The 21,437-nt window shown below is 42.0% G+C and overlaps 1 protein-coding gene across 1 annotated transcript in view; it reads left to right on the plus strand.

Moving 5' to 3' along the window:
- Nucleotides 1-3,069: 3,069 nt before the first annotated feature.
- Nucleotides 3,070-21,437, plus strand: part of LOC121550636 (versican core protein-like) — a 61,338-nt gene continuing 42,970 nt past the window's right edge. Inside the window, exons 1-4 of the mRNA XM_041862967.2 lie at nt 3,070-3,430; nt 4,752-4,926; nt 7,871-7,998; nt 11,294-11,587. Coding sequence (XP_041718901.1) covers nt 3,070-3,430; nt 4,752-4,926; nt 7,871-7,998; nt 11,294-11,587 — 958 coding nt within the window. The remainder of the gene's footprint in view (nt 3,431-4,751; nt 4,927-7,870; nt 7,999-11,293; nt 11,588-21,437) is intronic.

Consider the following 21,437-nt stretch of genomic DNA (forward strand, 5'->3'; position numbering starts at 1 on the left):
TAGCCTACCAAACTTGCTAACTGCCTGATACTCAGCACTCTATTGTCCCTCTAATCACTCTGACATCAATGCAAATGTATTAGAAAATTTAATCAAACACTTCATGAGATCCCATGAGCTCATGTTGCGCTACATTTCTATAGGCTATGCAATTGCGCTAGAAAACAGTGATGGCCTCTACTAAAAAGACATGTGAATGATAATAGTCCATTCTAAATCAAAACAACTTTCTCACATATATTATTTAGTATATGTAAAGACAAGATTAAATCAAGAATAGTCTGATGGGTGACAATATTAGCCTATCACTTATATATTATCACTTGTGAATGATGCCCAGTATAAGAAACTGCCCTTTTTTTGCAACTTTTTCTAATCACAGTCACACATCTCATGTAGCATAGGCCGAATTCCTATATGTTTTGATAAGGTTTGTCTCACAACTAAAGTGGCCAAATAACTTCTTAAAATTAAGCACATTAATTCGCTTTACAAGGGGTTTAGAGCCTAACTGGCATACATAAGCAGCGTGTGAGTTTCAAGTTTGGGGAAGAAAAATTTCACCATAAAAATGCACCTTTATAATAAAAGCATTACATGCATAATCCCATTTGTGTTCACTTTTGATAATGGTGTTTTCCCGCTAATGGAACATTCGCGCTTGTAGCCTACTGCCATGTGCACACTGCTGCGCTTGTAATGTGAAGAAATAGCCTAATAGTTTATCAATATTTTAAGCTAAACGTTCTGATCTGTTGCGTCAGCCACATTACGTAAAAAGGGTTTTTGATGCCACTGGCTGTATTAATTTGGGATCTATTGCATCTCACAACTGTCCCAGACTATGTTTGGAAAATTTATTTCTCGCACAGAATAGAATAGGTCGACTTTTGTACTATGGGGGATAGTAGATTGACATAGGCTAGTGCTTTTGCTGTTCGTTAGGCCTAGTCATCTTGATGGCTGACGAAAAGTAAATGTGGACAGTTCTTTCAATATCTTCAATATGTACCTCGGAATTGGATAAGGACGCGCGCAGTTGCGTCCCCGATGTGTCTGTCTTCACTTGTAGCCTGTGAGAAAGACCCGATCACGTGATGGAGAGCCATGTGAGTGAGAGGTGCTTAGGAGCTCGCAGCCCTCAGGGAGAAGGGCACAACGCGCCACTCCGGGCCAAGGGCACAACGGCCACTTGCTGCAAAAGGCATGTTTATTTCAGGGTGCATTACGGCCACAAAGGGGATGCCGCCGTGAAATTATCAAGTGCTTGTCAAATTGTGAATGAGAGACTAATGTGTACAGCCTGCGCAAAAACAAAGCAGAACTCGTGCCTTTCAAGCTACTTTTTTCAAATCATCATTAGAGTCGCATCATGCAGCCTTACAATGTATTAAAAATCCAAGCATATAGCCCAACGTTTGTAGAACAACTAAAGTTATATTAATAACTCTACATTAAGTACATAGGAGTACCTATTTCTTTGTTAACCGCTCAACACAGAATAGCCACATGTGCGCACTCCCTCAAATCGTTTGGAGAAAAAATATATATATTTTATTCAGCTTTGTTCAATTGTATTCTTCATACTATAAAATAATATAAAATAATGCCATGGAATTCTAAGCAAATCTTTTCTGCTAAATGAACTAGTTTAACCCACAACCGTTTGGCATAGTCAGATCAGGACCTAACATAAGGACAACTCAGAGTATGCTCTTCTGTTCTTCTGAAATAGACTACACTTTTTTAGACCTGTCTAAAAATAAATAATGGATTCATTGTGAAGGTCTAGGCTATATTACATGGATTTATTAGACTTTTTTAAATGTAGATGTTCCAGAGGTCTGCATCAGTGGCCTTTAGGCTATATGTGGAAGCCAGGAGATGCTAAATGTGTTTATGTTAATTAACGGTGAATTACCGTGAGACCGACAGTTATTTGCTTGACAATCACCAGCTGACGAAATTTCATGACCGCCACAGCCCTACACATGACAAATAAAAATAAGAAATAAGAAGAACACGAGAAAGTAAGACGCTATATACAGGGTCGGTTCCAATACCATCTTTACAAAGTGCAGGGATACTGGAGTGATAGAGGTAGGTATCTACAGTGTAAGGGTAAGGTGATTAGACATCAGGATGTATGATAAACAGAGTAAATATGCCATTTAGCAGACGCTTTTATCCAAAGCGACTTACAGTCATGCGTGCATAATTTTTTTTTGTGTATGGGTGGTCCTGGGGATCGAACCCACTACCTTGGCGTTACAAGCGCCGTGCTCTACCAGCTGAGCTACAGAGGACCAGGATGTATGATAAACAGAGTAGCAGCAGCGTTAATGAAGATTGTATGTGCGTTTGTGTAGAGTCAGAATAAATGTGTGTGTTGGAGTGTCAGTGTGCGTGAGTGTGTAGAGTACTGTGAGTGTGCATAGAGACAGTGCAAACATTTAAATAAATACAAGGGTCAAACCATGAAGCATTTTTGTTAGATATTTAGCAGTCTTATTGCTTGGGGGTAGAAGCTCTTCAGGAGCCTGTTTAAATTTGGATTCGATGGTAATGCAAGCAAATGGATGTGTAATTACACATTCCTTGTTCCAATTGCATAATAACTGATAGCACTACAACCTTGTTACCATGTAATTACATAGTAACACCTATGTGATTACAATGTTGTTACTACAGTTATTACTGTGTAGTTACATAGTAATAGGGACAACTTAATGTAAAGTGTTACCCACTTGACTAATTAAACGTCCTTAAAGAGTGATTTGAACTTTGGATATAATGTTTTACTTTTTATTAAGACCATGTCACAGACTTTATATAAACAAATAGAGGAAAAACTTGGATAGTGTGGTCAAAGGGCACAACCTTGAATCAATGTATTGTGTGTTGTTGTTGTCCAATATCACCCATGCTGATATTGTGCCACAGCTGACATTGTTATTCTCTGATTCCATTGATTGTGAAAAAACATGCACTTGTTCAGTAACCTATCTATTTTCACTGCCTTACCTAGACCTTTTGTACTGTTTCCCAGTCTCCAACACATTAACCATGATGAGGCCCGTGAGTGGCTCCCTCTCGGGGAAGGTAGTTCTGCCGTGCCACTTCTCCACCATACCCACTACCATGCCCACCATCAACGCCAAAGGCACCACCCCCAGCACCGACTACCTGCGCATCAAATGGACCAAAATGGATGGGGAAAAGGAATTCACAGTGTTGGTGGCCCAAAACGGCAAGATTAAAATAGGCTCCATCTACAGGAATCGCGTGTCGGTGCCCAGCCACCCAGAGGATGTGGGGGACTCTTCTCTGACCATGGTGAAGCTCAGAGCCAGCGATGCCGGCACCTACCGTTGCGAGGTCATGTACGGCATCGAGGACACGCAGGACACGGTCAACCTCAATGTCAACGGTTGGTGTCATCTGTTTTTATTCTGTCTGTTTTCACCCCTGTTATTTACACCTCTCAACAATCTATAAGAGGTCGAGTGAAGGTTAGCTTTTATAATAGTATGCCCAGTTCGGTCTTGTGGGCTATGGAAAAACGGTTTTGGTTATGATGCTTATATTTGCCATTATGGTTTTGCTTATACTTACTTAATCCACACTCAAAACATTTACAGTAAAAAGTATAGTCAGTTTCTCTGCTTCTTCCCTTATGCTGGAGCAAAAATATTCTAGGCACATTGACACTCTGGTAAATTCATGTTGGAAAAATCTAAACAGATGAAGTTAATGAGCCAACCTTTGAATGTAGTGGGGGTGGCGGATACATTTGAGTGACAAATCAAAGCACTTTCCCTCAATGTGTCATTCAGTCAAGATGAAATTAGGGAACACATGTATCAACTGTAGACTAGGGGTTTCCTGCATTTTGTGCTAGAGGCACACATTCTCACTAAAGATTTATCTCACATGGGTTTTCTTAATGCTTTTGATTATAATTACTATGGAATCATTTCAACACTATCCTATATGTATTGTCACTTGGGACACATCACTTATGGAGTGGCTATGCCATAGGAAGGAATTGAATACTCAGCTACAGTATAGTCCTAAGTACTGTGCACATTTGATTATATTCGGAGTCTGTTGGTGGTTCCCATCATTTTTATCTTGTGGTCATTGCAGAGTATTCTAGTAATCTTCCACTAAATTGTAATATACTGTATCATCACAAGAAACATAGACCCTGATTTATTTCACACGTGTGCTATTAAGCCTTGTTCACACTGCAGGCCTTAATGCTCAAATCAGTTTTGTTTATCAAATCGGTTTGGGAATATTGACTGTACAAACGGCAAGTTACAAGTGGCCAAATCTGATTTGTGGGTGTTCAGACAGCAGTCATTTGCTGACATGGCTACGCTAGTTGTCATAGTAACGACAGGTGTGTGGGCAGTGGTGCAGGCTGATCTCGCAGAAGTTATGTAGCAAGCTAAGGTGACAACTATGCCTGTCATGGACAGAATCAGATTTGTATCTGACTTCAAACCATCTACGAAGATGGTTTGAAATGTGGCTTGAAATATCCGATTCCATGTGCTTTTTGGCTGTTCAGACTGCAGGAAAAATAACAGATTCGAATTGGATATGCAAAAAAACATTTTTTGAGTCACTTCAAATTGCCAATGTGAGCAAGGCTTTAGACATTACCCCTGATTCAGTTTTACTATTTTACTTTTTTACACAGGACCAAATATGTCTTTATGTGTGTATGTGTTTATTCCCAGGTGTTGTGTTTCACTACCGGGCAAGTACCAGCAGGTACACCATGAACTATGAGAGTGCTGTCCAGGCCTGCCAAACCATAGGCGCCTCCATTGCCACGCCTGACCAGCTGAAATCAGCCTATGAGGACGGCTTTGACCACTGCGATGCTGGCTGGATCGCAGATCTGTCAGTTAGGTAAGAAAATGAAATAATCTCCAAAACTTTGCTATTTTTAAAACAAGCCATAGCAAGTTGGTTGCAATTTCAGTTTAATCCACCAGAAAAGAGAACAAATAATACAAAAAATATTGTGGTTAAACTCAAATATACTAATTGATTAAAAAAACATGATTATTTTGAAAATATGTTTTAAAAAGGTGTAATCTTTGTAAATGATACCATAAATAGGACTGGTGGAGTTATGTCACACATGCAGCTAACACAAATATATGGACATGTCTGCTCTACCAAAATTACAACAAACTAATTGCAGCATTAATGCAAAAATGGAAGAGGCAAGTGGAAGGGGGAAAAATTAAGGAACTTGTCTGTTGGCCCTGCATTAAAGACCAACATTGGTTAAAGAACATTGTGATTAATTAAAAAGTATACCAGTTTCATTTAGGGACCAAAAAATTGACAGCTGTGCCATATAGATTGCAAAATAGTTGGGAAGAGACCGATTCCATGGCACATAGTTTATGAACTGATACGCAAAATTCAAAACTTAGAATTGTTCAATTTAAATTATTATACAAAATTCTTGCAACCAATAGAATGTTATACACTGCAAAAAAAATTAAGGGAACACTTAAACAACACAATGTAACTCCAAGTCAATCACACTTCTGTGAAATCAAACTGTCCACTTAGGAAGCAACACTGATTGACAATACATTTCACATGCTGTTGTGCAAATGGAATAGACAACAGGTGGAAATTATAGGCAATTAGCAAGACACCCCCAATAAAGGAGTGGTTCTGCAGGTGGTGACAACAGACCACTTCTCAGTTCCTATGCTTCCTGGCTGATGTTTTGGTCACTTTTGAATGCTGGCGGTGCTTTCACTCTAGTGGTAGCATGAGACGGAGTCTACAACCCACACAAGTGGCTCAGGTAGTGCAGCTCATCCAGGATGGCACATCAATGCGAGCTGTGGCAAGAAGGTTTGCTGTGTCTGTCAGCATAGTGTCCAGAGCATGGAGGCGCTACCAGGAGACAGGCCAGTACATCAGGAGACGTGGAGGAGGCCATAGGAGGGCAACAACCCAGCAGCAGGACCGCTACCTCCGCCTTTGTGCAAGGAGGAGCAGGAGGAGCACTGCCAGAGCCCTGCAAAATGACCTCCAGCAGGCCACAAATGTGCATGTGTCTGCTCAAACGGTCAGAAACAGACTCCATGAGGGTGGTATGAGGGCCCGACGTCCACAGGTGGGATGGCTTTTCTTTGGGGGGCCGCACAGCCCTCCATGTGCTCGCCAGAGGTAGCCTGACTGCCATTAGGTACCGAGATGAGATCCTCAGACCCCTTGTGAGACCATATGCTGGTGCGGTTGGCCCTGGGTTCCTCCTAATGCAAGACAATGCTAGACCTCATGTGGCTGGAGTGTGTCAGCAGTTCCTGCAAGAGGAAGGCATTGATGCTATGGACTGGCCCGCCCGTTCCCCAGACCTGAATCCAATTGAGCACATCTGGGATATCATGTCTCGCTCCATCCACCAACGCCACGTTGCACCACAGACTGTCCAGGAGTTGGCGGATGCTTTAGTCCAGGTCTGGGAGGAGATCCCTCCGGAGACCATCCGCCACCTCATCAGGAGCATGCCCAGGCGTTGTAGGGAGGTCATACAGGCACGTGGAGGCCACACACACTACTGAGCCTCATTTTGACTTGTTTTAAGGACATTACATCAAAGTTGGATCAGCCTGTAGTGTGGTTTTCCACTTTAATTTTGAGTGTGACTCCAAATCCAGACCTCCATGGGTTGATAAATTTGATTTCGATTGATAATTTTTGTGTGATTTTGTTGTCAGCACATTCAACTATGTAAAGAAAAAAGTATTTAATAAGATTATTTCATTCATTCAGATCTAGGATGTATTGTTTAAGTGTTCCCTTTATTTTTGAGCAGTGTATATTTGGGGGATACAACCATCCCAGCTCTGCAGATTTTGTTTGCGAAGAAACCAAATAATTAGATCATTTGTTTTGGTACTGTCCATATGTAGCTTGTTTTTGGTCGCAGGTCCAGGAATGGTTGAAGAAGTTACCTGGAGCTAACTCCACAGATAGCACTATTGGTGATTTGAAAAGTCCTAGTCAATCGATCAATGATATAATAATACTTTTAGCAAAAATGTTTATCTTTAATTTACAATCTGTAGAAACTATGAGAATATAAATCTTCAGAATTTTTGTGAAACATCACAACACAGTTAAAAATATATAGCAAAATAGAAAACAAACTGGATGGTCTTCAGAGATAGATGAGAGGGGTTGATGGTAGCTGGAGGTTGGGATTAAAAACAAACAAAAGATAACTATTGTAAAACACATTGTGTCCGTAAAATTGATATAGTATATATAAGCTGGAAGTAGAGGCTTAAGTGTTGTTGTCCATTAGTTTACTCCAATTAGGGGAGGGGGTGGTAGGGTTAGGGGAAAATAGTAAAGGAAAATATATTTAATATATATATATATATATATATATATATTTACAAACAAAAGTATTAGGGATTGGAAATGATGCAGATAATTACAATTACATATATCTGCAGTATTAAAGCTGATCTACCCCCCCCCAAAAAATAAGAAAAAAAGAAAGACGACCATCAATTATATGTTTGTGTCAAAGACAAAGTAGAAGTCATTGGTTTAATCAGAAAATGACTGGCTCCCAGGCTACTGGTAACTGGTTTTGACCCACTCTGCCATAGTTTTCAATTGGTCTGAATGTGAACTGCACATATACTGAGATTTTTCAAGCCAGTGACAGTTCCAGCTGTATTCTAACTCACCTGGGAGTCCCTTTTGTCTTTGTTATAATTTTATGGTGTGAAGTTATAGGTTGACTGACACAATCACATTTCTGTTTGCCGATCAATTACATGATCTTATCTTTTCTTTGCATGTTTAGATACCCAATCACTAGACCGAGACCTGGCTGCTATGGCAACCTGCAGGGGAAGCCTGGAGTGAGGACATATGGACCCCGAAAGGCCACAGAGACCTATGATGTGTACTGTTATGTGGACAAGCTGAATGGTAAGAGAACAAAATGTGGAAGGAAGTGGCCTAGTGATACATCCAATGAAAACCTATGCAGGATGAGCACATCCAATGGAACCACGCACAGGTGTAGAGTACACTGATGCTAGTTAGGGGAGAAGTGAGTTTCTACACACGCTGAGCCTACTGACAAATTGAACCTCAGGTGCAGCATGCCCATCGCTCATCTATGAGCTCTAACATCACTCCTCACGCCACTAAACCTAAGGCACATTTTAGGAAAAAATTTGCTATCTAGAACCTAAAAGGGTTATACGTCTGTCTCCATAGAATAATCCTTTGTAGAAGCCTTTTTGGGACTAGGTAGAACCCTCTTTGGAAAAGGTTTCTACCTGGAACCAAAAAGGGTTCTCCTATGGGGACAGCTGAAAAACCTCCTGGAACCCTTTTTTTTCTAAGAGTGCAGGTGTGAGACTAAAAATATTTGGGCTATGCAACATTTAGCCCACATATATCCCTCCACCATATAAGGATGTGGGTCATATTGCTGGGGAGGTGTCATTCTGCAAACACAAGCATCTTTCTCGTGGTAGTATTAGGTCAAATCCTCTTGGATCAGTCAGCGAGGAGTAAGATAATACCATTGGCGTGTGTAACAGTGGTGTATTAGTGTTATTGTTATCTTTATGCAGTGTGACGGGGGCCAGCTGAGGAGCAGATGTAGTTCCTTCTGACAAGTTTTGATTATGTTGCCAAGTTAAAAACACAGCCAATAAGTGTTTACTTCATTTAGTGGGAAACCTACGTTTTAAAAAATTAAGTTGACCACATTAACAATGGACTGCCACACCCACTGTGGGGGAGCTAATGGCATGAGGGACAGACCGTCTTTGAGAGTGCAAACACATAGTCAGCATTGCTAGCCCACCTCAGGATAATGGAATGAATGCTGTACTGTAGTCCTAAATGAATTAGTGGGAGAAAGTTTGGGCTCAGAGCCCTCCACAGCATTGACACTGGGTTGTAATTATGGGTCTATATCTCTATGAAACTGCTACCATGGTCAAATTGGAATTATATAATTCATTCCTAGGGCTGTTGCAGTGACCGTATTACCACCACACCGGCGGTCACGAGTCATGAAGGCAGTCAAATTCCATGTGACCGTTTAGTCATGGTAATTAGGCTTCTCCAAGCTCTGATGCTGCTGCTGGTCATTAGTAGCCTACCAAACTTGCTAACTGCCTGGTACTCAGCACTCTATTGTCCCTCTAATCACTCTGACATCAATGCAAATGTATTAGAAAATCTAATCAAACACTTCATGAGAGCCCATGAGCTCATGTTGCACAACATTTCTATAGGCTATGCAATTACACTAGGAAACAGAGTGATGGCCTCTACTAAAAAGAGGAGGATCCCATCAGCTTTCTGCAGACTAGGCCAACTATATTTATTTCTCAACTTTCCTAATATTAAGCACCTTGTTTATCTTTACAACAGGAGTATAGCCCACCTGGCTGGCATGAAAATTAACCACAGGAAAAGCGTCCTACATTCGCTAATTAAGTGCATAGATGACATATATTTTTTCCCCGCTACCCCTGTTTCGAGACAGGTGCATGATAATGGTCCATTAAATCAAAACAAATTTCACACATATATTATTTAGTATATGTAAAGACAAGATTAAATCAAGAATAGTCTGATGGGTGACAATATTAGCCAATCACTTATATATTATCACTTATGAATGATGCCCAGCATAAGAAACTGCCTTTTTTGGGCAACTTTTTCGGATCATAGTTGCACATCTCATGTAGCATAGGGGTTTACAAGGGGTTTAGAGCCTAACTGGCATACATAAGCAGCGTGTGAGTTTAAAGTTTGGGGAAGATAATTTTCACCATAAAAATGCACCTTTATAATAAAGCATTACATGCATAATCCCATTTGCGGTCACTTTTGATAATGGTGTTTTCCCGCAAATGGAACATTCGCACTTATAGCCTACTGCCATGTGTGCATTGCTGCGCTTGTAATGTGAAGAAATAGCCTAATAGTTAATCAACATTTTAAGCTAAACGTTCTGATCTGTTGTGTCAGCCACATTGCATAATTTTGTTGTTGTTATACTAGCGGTTGTATTAATTTGGGAACTATTGCACCCCACAACTGTCCCAGACTATGTTTGGAATATTTATTTCTCACACATAATAAAATAGGTCGACTTTTGTACTATGGGGCATAGTAGATTGACATAGGCTAGTGATTTTGCTGTTCGTTAGGCCTACTCATCTCGTTGGCTGACGAAAAGTATATGTGGACAGTTCTTCCAATGTCTTCAATATGCACCTCGGAATTGGATAAGGACGCGCGCAGTTGCATCCCCAATGGGTCTGTCTTCACTTGTAGCCTGTGAGAAAAACCTTATGACATGATGGAGAGCCATGTAAGTGAGGAAGCACTCAGGGAGAAGGGCACAACGACCACTGACCGCAAAAGGCATGGATTATTTTAGGGTGCATTACGGCCACAAAGGGGATGCCGCCGTGAAATCCGAGGCATTATCAAGTGCTTGTCAAATTGTGAATGAGAGACTAATGAAGTGTGTACAGCCTGCGCAAAAAACAAAGAGGAGCTCATGCCTTTCAAGCGACTTTTTTCAAATCATCATTAGAGTCGCATCATGCAGCCTTACAATGTATTAAAAATCCAAACATATAGCCCAACGTTTGTAGAACAACTAAAGTTTATTAATAACTCTACATTAAGTACATAGGAGTACCTATTTCTTTGTTAACCGCTCAACACAGAATAGCCACATGTGTGCACTCCCTCAAATCGTTTGGAGAAAATATATATATATTTTATTCAGCTTTGTTCAATTGTATTCTTCATATTATAAAATAATATAAAATAATGCCACAGAATTCTAAGCAAATCTTTTCTGCTAAATGAACTAGTGTATCCCACAACCATTTGGCAAAGCCACATCAGGACCTAACATAAGGACAACTCAGAGTATGCTATTCATTTATTCTGAAATACACTACTTTTTCTTCATATCATGCTTCTTTAGACCTGTCTAAAATAAATCATTGATTTATTGTGAAGGTGTAGACTATATTACATGGATTTATTAGACTTTTAAAATGTAGATGTTCCAAAGGTCTGCATCAGTGGTTTGTAGGATATGTGTGGAAGCCAGGAGATGCTAAATGTATTTATGTTAATTAACGGTCAATTACCATGAGACCGACAGTTATTTGCTTGACAATCACCGGTCACTAGAAAGTCACCTTTTACATGTAATCCCTGTTTGTCTAAGGTGAGGTGTACTACGCACCTGTGACCCGTAAGATGACGTTTGAGGAGGCAAAGGAGGAGTGTGAAAACAGGAACGCTGTCCTGGCGTCGCCGGGTCAGCTCCACTCCGCCTGGCGACAGGGTCTGGACAGGTGTGACTATGGCTGGCTGGCCGATGGCAGCGCTCGCCACCCCGTCGCGGTACCCAGAATGCAGTGTGGCGGCGGTCTGCTGGGCGTCAGGACAATGTACCGCTACAGGAACCAGACAGGCTTCCCAGAACCCTTCACCCATCTGGGAGCATACTGCTTCAAAGGTAAAAACACATAGGCATTTTACTGTTATATTCTCATCTATGTGCAAATGTTACATTTTGGATTTGAAAGAGCACTCTAAGAGCACAGCCAGCGCTGTGAGTAACCGTGATGTTACCCTCTTAGTGTGTAACTCCTGCACCCCCCCCACCCCCCCCCATCCTCATATTTTCGGCACCCTCTCTGACACAAATACTGAAATGTCTACAAAACAGTCTTCTTGCAATATGATGTCTATAACTCATCTTGAATCGATTGTCATGTTTATTTGGATGTTCACTTTCGTGTTTATTTTGTTTGTTGATAGGAGAATGTGTGAGCGTTGTGCATTTTGTGCTAGAGCTAGACTGTGTAGCCCAGTACAGTGAATTACTGACCTCACTGCATGTCCTTTTGGGTTCCCGCCCGTTACCTTGGCAACTAAATTGGGATTGGCTAACAGGAGGGTGAAATCATAATTCTAAACTCATGATGCCTTTGAATTCGATGCATAGCCCAATCTGATACTAATGGGTGATTTATTGACCAATAATTTGTTGGAGAGTCCTACACAATCATTATCTGTCCAGTTTTATTACCTGTATTACTGCACTTCAAGGCAGGACACATTTTTTGTTGTCTTTCTCTGTGGCTAGCCTTGGATAACCTCATTGGTGCAGTTGAGCAGAGAAAACAGTGTCACATACTCCGTCATAAAATATACAAATATACGCTTTTAAAATACTTGATAACATGCAGTTCCTTTTGAAAGGATTCACACCCCTTGACTTTTTCCACATTTTGTTGTGTTACAGCCTGAATATCAAATGGATTAAATTGAGATGTTTTTGTCACTGGTCTACACACAATACCCCATAATGTCAGTGGAATTATGTTCTTCAGATTTTTACAAATTAATAGAAAATCAAAAGCTGAAATGTCTTGAGTCAATAAGTATTCTACCTCTTTATTATGGCAAGCCTAAATAAGTTCAGGAGTAAAAATTTGCTTAACAAGTAACATAATAAGTTGCATGAATGACTACCGCATCTCTGTACTGCTGTCCTGTAGCTCAGTTGGTAGAGCATGGCGCTTGCAACGCCAGGGTTGTGGGTTCGTTTCCCACAGGGGGCCAGTATGAAAAATGTATGCACTCACTAACTGTAAGTCGCTCTGGATAAGAGCGTCTGCTAAATGACTAAAATGTCAAATGTAAATGTACCCCACACATAAAATGATCTGTAAGGTCCCTCAGTCAAGCAGTGAATTTCAAACATGGATTCAACCACAAAGACCACGTGAGGTTTTTCAATGCCTCACAAAGAAGGGCACCTATTGGTAAAAATATATATTTTTGACATTGAATATCCCTTTGAGCACTGTGAAGTTATTAATTACATTTTTGATGATGTATCAATAAACTCAGTCACTACAAAGATACAGCCGTTCTTCCTAACTCAGTTGCCAGAGAGGAAAGACACCAGTCAGGGATTTCACCATGAGGCCAATGGTGACTTTAAAACAGTTACAGAGTTTAATGGCTGTGATAGGAGAAATCTGAGGATGGATCAACAACATTGTAGTTACTCCACAATACTAACCCAATTGACAGAGGGAAAAGAAGGAAGCCTGTACAGAATACAAATATTCCAAAACATGCTTCCTATTTGCAACAAGGCACTAAAGTAATACTGCAAAAAATGTGGCAAAGCAATTAACTTTTTGTCCAGAATACAAAATGTTATGTTTGGGGCAAATCCAATACCACACTTTACCGAGTACCACTCTCCACATATTAAAAATAAATGGAATGGAACTAAGCACAGGAAAAATCCTAAAAGAAGACCTGGTTCAGTCTGCTTTCCATCAGACACTGGCAGATGAATTCACTTTTCAGCAGGACAATAACCTGAAACACAAGGCCACATATACACTGGAGTTGCTTACTAAGAAGACAATGAATGTTCCTAAGTGGCCAACTTACAGTTTTGACTTAAATCTACTTGAAAATCTATGGCAAGACCGGAAAATGGTTGTCTAGCAATGATCAACAACCAATTTGACAATCCAGGTGTGGAAAGCTCTTAAAGACTTACCCAGAAAAACTCACAGCTCTAAACGCTGCCAAAGGTGCTTCTACAAAGTCGTGACTCAGTGGTGTGAATACTTATGTAAATGTTTTTCATTTTCAATAAATTGCAAAAATGTCTAAAAACGTGTTTTCACTTTGTAATTATCTGGTATTGTGTGTAGATGGGTGAGAAAAAAACATTTGATTTAATCCATTTTGAATTCAAGCTGTAACACAACAAAAGAAAGAAGGAAAATATATTTAATTAGTTTACTCCAATTAGGGGAGGAGTGGTAGGGAAAATAATAAAGAAGAAAATAATAATTTAAAAAAATATAATAATATATATATATATATATATATATATATATATATATATATATATATATATATATATATATATATGGAGGATTGGAAATTATGCAGACAATTACATTGATAGAAGCCTCCCCCCTAAACAAAAGTGCAATATGTCAAGGTGTATGAATACTTTCTGAAGGCACTGTACTTATTTTATACAAGTAAACTGCATCTAAACATGACTATCTCCGGGTAAAGCCAAATGATAGTTGGAATCAGCCACCACTTTTCAGTATGACGAAAAGTGTAGATACAGCACCTGTCAACCTATCTCTCTCTTTCCCCCTCTCTCCTCTTGTTTCAGCTGTCAAGAGTTTGCCCCTTTTCCATCACTCTCACTTGGTAGTTATCAGAGCAGACGTTCGGATAATAGATGAAGCTACTGGCCGGACTTCTAAAACCAGTCAGCCTCGGTGACCTCTGACCTGGCCTTTCCATCTTTTTAAAAGAGGGTTGGCGAGATAAGCCACCCCCTGCCAGGCTATTGGGTCTCCCTGAGAGACGCTAGCTCTCGCCGTGATAAGTACCCACAGGGTTAGGAGGTCACGCAAACAGGGCACCCTGATCTCCTGCTTTGTGTATTCCATTTTAGCTCTCTCAGTGCTTTTTGGTTTTGTTCTCACCTAAGTGCTTTTCAAGTACCCCCTTTTCCATTGGCTGGAATTCTTCACAATTTCCCCTTCCAGGAACACAAAAACACCAAAGAAGATGTTGTATAAACATTAGTCAGTTAGATGAAAGAGTGGCAGAGGAGGAAAATTGAGGGATAATTGGTCCCTGGACTGGAGAAAACAAAGGCCTCAGTAACAGTGTCCACACACAAACATCAGTGAGATAATGCACTCCCTCTGCTTTCTAAAAGACCAGGGTCTATTTTTCCTGCTAGGGAAAAAAGTGTTTCACACCTTACATCAGAGATAGCTGCTTGGAGAAGGAGGGCAAGTACGTAATGCTGAACAGTTGCCGTCTGCTTTACACAGTCTGTGTCGCGCCACTGAGGAGAGGATCCTGAAGCTGTCACACTGCCTGTGTCTGTACAGTATATGAGAGAGATAGGGAGGGAGAGGGAGAGGGAGAGGGAGATAGAGATAGAGAGTGTGAGAGGGAGTGTGAGTGGGTCAGACATAGGGACAGGGAGAGAGCGAGTGAGTATGTGCCTTCTGAACAATCAAGCTTTGATCCAGTCACAGAGCAGTCTGGGAGGAATTCAGTCTTGGTCTTTTAGCAGCTTAACTTTTATTATTCATACAGTGCTGTAGCTTATAGGGAGGGATCATAATTATTATTAGTCTGTGTAATAGGAATATTGGAGGAGCAGCCCAAGTGACCACATAAAAAAATACGAATAAATACAAATGTCAGGAGCTGGACCACATGGAGGGAAAACACTAGTAAACATTGAGAGACTGTGGGAGGACAGGGTGGAAGAGACCAGAAGACAAGACTCAGGTCCACTCCCCAAAACCACAACAAAAGTTTATGTGCTGTTTAATTCACTCTTAATGGTCCATGAGTGCCCATAGACACAATAGGAAATGTAAAATGAACGTTCAAAGTGTGCACTGAAATAGAAAGCTTTGAAAATGACCTCACCTACATTCTCTGCCTTTGCGAGGTAAATTAGCCTGTGTCAGTGGTGGGAATGGGGGGAAAGAACATTCAGAGTGGATTAACATGATAATATTGGACTTCTAGACACAGTTTATGACCTTTGCTTGGTAATGTCCACCCTTGTTATGATCACAAGCCTCTGGGGTGGATGCTGTGAAACTGCTTCCAAAACCAATGCTCCATAGAGTCTCCTCCATACCATTTCAGAATTATATCATTATTTCTTAGAGAGTAAGGGTGGATTCATGGTTGGACCAGGGGTAAAAACACTAGCTGTCAAAGCTTTGTGGGTAAGTCCCCCAAGACAAAGATGTCTCTCTAAGTGTCATGTTTACACAGAGTTATTTCATGCCCTACACTCCCATGCCATGTCAATACAATGTTATTGATCCATGCCTGGTATTTCACTCTCATTTAGTTGTTTTCCTCACAAGAAGAAAGACTTTTGAAGAAGTGTTACAAATTATTATAAACTCTGAAAGAGTACAGAATGTTGTAAGAAGGGGCCCGCAGTTTGGTAAAGAAGGGGATGACTCTGCTTTGTTTCATAAACAATTAGTCAATAATATTAATCAATCATTATTATTTTCTTTGTTATTTTGTTGTCATTTTATTTTTTATTTCAGAGTTTGCAGTATTTAGGTTTGGCTGTGGAAGAAGATTTTGTAGGTCTAGAGGCTGGGTCTTCTAAAGACTACTTCTCACTGTAGGGTTTATACTGAAGTCTATACTGGCGTTGTGCCATATACCAGCATGTGTGCTGTATTGTAAGTGGGTAGTGCTGTGGGAAACCTGGTGGACTGAGTGAGTTGGCAAGGTATAGCCAAGACAAACATGCCATTCTGGTACCAGCCAAGGAGCCTCAGACAGGAACTAGGTAGTTTGAAAATAGAATGATTAGATAATTATGTGGTCCAAAAATAAAACGCTGGGATATTAATTTACTGGCTATTAATCAATCTGATCTTATGTAACAAAGTATTTTTGGGCCTGGACAAATGTTCCTATGCTGGTCATTGGTTATTTTGGTCTGCTGTTTTTCGGTCTGGGGATTTAATTGACAGTAATTCACTTTATTTCTCTTTCTCCATCCTCAGCTAGGAAGGAGCTGATAAATCAGACGACCTGGGTGGAAGTGTCTGTGGAGGGTGCTACCATGCCCCCCCCCATGCTGGCCACATCCGCCATTGGTCCCACTACAGCGCTCTCTCCCCTGGACAGAGGCAGCACTACTCAGACCCCAAGTTCTGAACTTGTTTCAGAGACCGGAGAATCAGCCGAAACAGCGGCCCCTTTGTCTATGTTCTCAACCAGTATGGTACTGCCTCGCCCCACCCTGGAAACACATGAAGACGATCTTGAGGAGGTGACCTTGCCACACACCACTGCCGCTGCAGAACAAGAGGGTGACATTTTCACACCAACACCATTCCCCGATTACAACGTCGATGACTTTGAGGAAAGCCCAAGCCATGTGGAGTCGGTCCCTCACCGCGGAGACACGTTCCAAGCTCCACCCATCACAACAGGAAGTCCACATCCTGGTGATTCTACCTCCACTGCTCCCCCTCAGGCTACTGCAGCCATCCAGGTAGAAGATGCCAAACCTGAAGGGTCCGTAGATACCACCGTGGCCCAGCTATCGAGGACAGAATCTGGGGAGAGACTGGCTGAGCCCACAGAAGAACCAGAGGATCACTCTGTGATAGAAGTGGGCACAGTTCAGCCTGACATTCTTCTAGATGCCTCTCCAAGCACAGAACCCATGTTTGCTCACGGAAACACAGAGGAAACCACCCTGGAAGGGATCACTGTAGAGATTACCTCTGACCTGATAGACGCCCAATCAGTTTCGACAACCGAACCAACTGAACCAATCACCTCAGAGGAAACTACAGATGAACCTGTTAGTACTGAGAACACTATATATGAGTCCAGTCTACATGTAACTGAACAGCCCTCCACTCTTGAATCCACAGACGATTGCACAATGTTGATTGACTCCACCACTCCAGATGCGTCTGTAAGTGGAACTACTTCTCAACCCATTGATCATAGTGAAGTTGAGGCCACTGCGCTGCCCACAACAGCAGAGGTCCTTGAGGAATCCTCTGATGCAGTAATCACTGAAACTACCCCACCCACATTATCCACTGCCACTTCCAGTATGGTGGTGACATTATTCACTGAAGATGTGGAGGGCAGTGGAATGGGTCCCGAAACCATCGTTGACTTGGGCTCCTCTGCTGCGGTCACCTTGTCACCTACACCAAGGGCATCATCTACAGTGGCAGTAAACACTGAGGACAGAAGCACACTTAGCACCCACACTGATTCATCCAGTCCCATTGGCACAACAGCGTCCCCAGAAAGAGAGCCATCCTCTGAGGAGGGCCTTCATTCAACGACCCCCTTCCCAGACTATGTTGATGAGATTGGAACTGCAGGATTTGTAGAGGATACCCCACCAGTTCCACCAACCCAAGCAGTGCATGAAGATCCCTCAACAAGCACCTCTACCACCACTGTCATGGATGAAACAACCATGATTACCACCATCGTGTGTGATACAGAGCCCGGCACCGGCATGGAGACCACCACCCCGACACAATCAGGAGCTACAAGCTCAGCAATACCAACAAAGTCATCATCGAAGCCTTTAGATGGCTCAGCAACTGATGCCCCGACCACACCCTCATCCCAATACTCAATCGTGCAAGCGGTCACTCACCTGGCTGAGACAGAAGGCGTTTCTAAAGCTGAGCCCACACAGAAACCTCTTCCTCATGATGTAGAGACACCAGCCATTCTGTACAAGGAGGATGCGAGTCAAACACAGGCCCCACCAACTGAACCCACTAACACCACTTCACATGCAACCGTGACCTCTAAGCAACCTTCCTCAGTGAACCCAACAGCAGCCACCATTCTCATCGAGAGTGAGACGTCAGCTGATGATGTGACCTCAGGTGATCAGGTCATTGAAGAGCCCACCACTCACATCCCTGTGTCCCCTAGTGAAACCTTGACTGAAGGCCAGGACACCACCACAGACATCGATACAGAGTACTTCACATTCGCCCCCTTGACCTCCATGATCTCAGCCGTGGACAAGCCCACCGGGGCTACAGCCACTGTGGGCCCAGACGGACTCCCCATCCAAGTCATCAACATCAATGCCGACGAGCAGAAGCAGAACGAGTCAGGTAAGAAGAATTCCTCTTGTTCACTGTATTCCATCAAGTGCAATGTTATGGTTATATGATATAAGCTAGGCGTAAACGTTGACCTATATAAAGTATGTCATATAAAGGTCAAACTCCAAGTAGCTCTCCAGATGATGTCTCTTTTCCTGACAGTAATCATGTCTGCAATTGAGTTAATAGCGGTAGTTAAAGTTTGCTGTATGTCACCTGGAAAGACCAGGACTTCCTGCAATAGGATTAGGCCTACTACATAGTCATGTGGTGCACATGGGCTTAGTAGTCCTTCAGATCAGCCCCTGCCTGGGATCCTTTATGTCTGCTCTGGTAGGAGGTCAGACGTGTTAGGCTACTGTTACTGGGGTGTGACTTCAACTTGATCACTCTCCAACTGCTGACTTGCAAAAAAGCTTATTGAAGACATAAGCACAGTTCATGTTTTGGTTTTACTGTGGAGAACACCCCTTTATGTTTTGGCCTAGGTCCTATATGACAGAGAGTGGCTGTCTGTAACATAGGCATGTGTTAACGCTTATAGCCTAATGTGCTGCTGCTCTCTGCCAATGCACATGAATGTGCAGTAGAGGGGTTTGTGGCAGAGACAGTAAGACCATATGCTGTCCAGGGTCCTGAAGTGGGGGCTTTGATTCTCAGCCAAGGAGAAGTATTTATCCACAATGTATAAAACTTCATCCATTGTCCAGAATGTTTTTTTTGTGTGATATACAAATATGCACATATTTAATGAGGTATCACATAAGTAGCATATTTCAATGCAATATTTCAGAAGAATTGTAATACAAAAAAGTATTATATTTGTGTCACATTTACATTTTAGTCATTTAGCAGACGCTCTTATCCAGAGCGACTTACAGTTAGTGATTACATTTTATTTATTTATTTTTTATACTGGCCCCCCGTGGGAATCGAACCCACAACCCTGGCATTGCAAACGCCATGCTCTATCAACTGAGCTATATCCCTGCCGGCCATTCCCTCCCCTACCCTGGACGACGCTGGGCCAATTGTGCGCCGCCCATGAGTCTCCCGGTCGCGGCCGGCTGCGACAGAGCCTGGATTCGAACCAGGATCTCTAGTGGCACAGTTAGCACTGCGATGCAGTGCCTTAGACCACTGCGCCACTCAGGAGTCCACATTCAACTGGTAAAAGTTGATTGTGAAATGATTAAGGGAGAAAAAAAATGACCCTAATAGGGTGTGTTGTCTGGACTTAATCAAAATCATAACAACATTTTACTCTATATAGGCTACTTTCGTGTATTCTTTGAATACCTTAGACCAAGCAATATTCATGTAGGCTATTTAAAAATACCCTTTGAAAATGACAGAAGAAAAGCCCCAGAGTATCAGCCTATCGTCACATTTTTATATGATCATACACTGTAGTTACAAAGCGCATAAACATATAAATAACATTACATCTTATCAAGTCATTGGAATAAATAATATTAAACAGGTACAGTGAGGGAAAAAAGTATTTGATCCCCTGCTGATTTTGTACATTTGCCCACTGACAAAGACATGATCAGTCTATAATTTTAATGGTAGGTTTATTTGAACAGTGAGAGACAGAATAACAACAACAAAATCCAGAAAAAAAGCATGTAAAAAATGTTATAAATTGATTTGCATTTTAATGAGGTAAATAAGTATTTGACCCCTCTGCAAAACATGACTTAGTACTTGTGGCAAAACCCTTGTTGGCAATCACAGAGGTCAGACGTTTCTTGTAGTTGGCCACCAGGTTTGCACACATCTCTGGAGGGATTTTGTTCCACTCCTCTTTGCAGATCTTCTCCAAGTCATTAAGGTTTCGAGGCTGATGTTTGGCAACTCAAACCTTCATCTCCCTCCACAGATGTTCTATGGGATTAAGGTCTGGAGACTGGCTAGGCCACTCCAGGACCTTAATGTGCTTCTTCTTGAGCCACTCCTTTGTTGCCTTGGCCGTGTGTTTTGGGTCATTGTCATGCTGGAATACCCATCCACGACCCATTTTCAATGCCCTGACTGAGGGAAGGAGGTTCTCACCCAAGATTTGACGCTACATGGCCCCGTCCATCGTCCCTTTGATGCGGTGAAGTTGTCCTGTCCCCTTAGCAGAAAAACACCCCCAAAGCATAATGTTTCCACCTCCATGTTTGACGGTGGGGATAGTGTTCTTGGGGTCATAGGCAGCATTCCTCCTCCTCCAAACACGGCGAGTTGAGTTGATGCCAAAGAGCTCAATTTTGGTCTCATCTGACCACAACACTTTCACCCAGTTCTCCTCTGGATCATTCAGATGTTCATTGGCAAACTTCAGACGGGCCTGTATATGTGCTTTCTTGAGCAGGGGGACCTTGCAGGCGCTGCAGGATTTCAGTCCTTCACGGCGTAGTGTGTTACCAATTGTGACTATGGTCCCAGCTGCCTTGAGATCATTGACAAGATCCTCCCGTGTAGTTCTGGGCTGCTTCCTCACCGTTCTCATGATCATTGCAACTCCACGAGGTGAGAACTTGTATGGAGCCCCAGGCCGAGGGAGATTGACAGTTATTTTGAGTTTCTTCCATTTGCGAATAATCGCACCAACTGTTGTCACCTTCTCACCAAGCTGCTTGGCGA

Source organism: Coregonus clupeaformis, chromosome 18, assembly GCF_020615455.1.
Source record: "Coregonus clupeaformis isolate EN_2021a chromosome 18, ASM2061545v1, whole genome shotgun sequence".
NCBI lineage: Eukaryota > Metazoa > Chordata > Actinopteri > Salmoniformes > Salmonidae > Coregonus > Coregonus clupeaformis.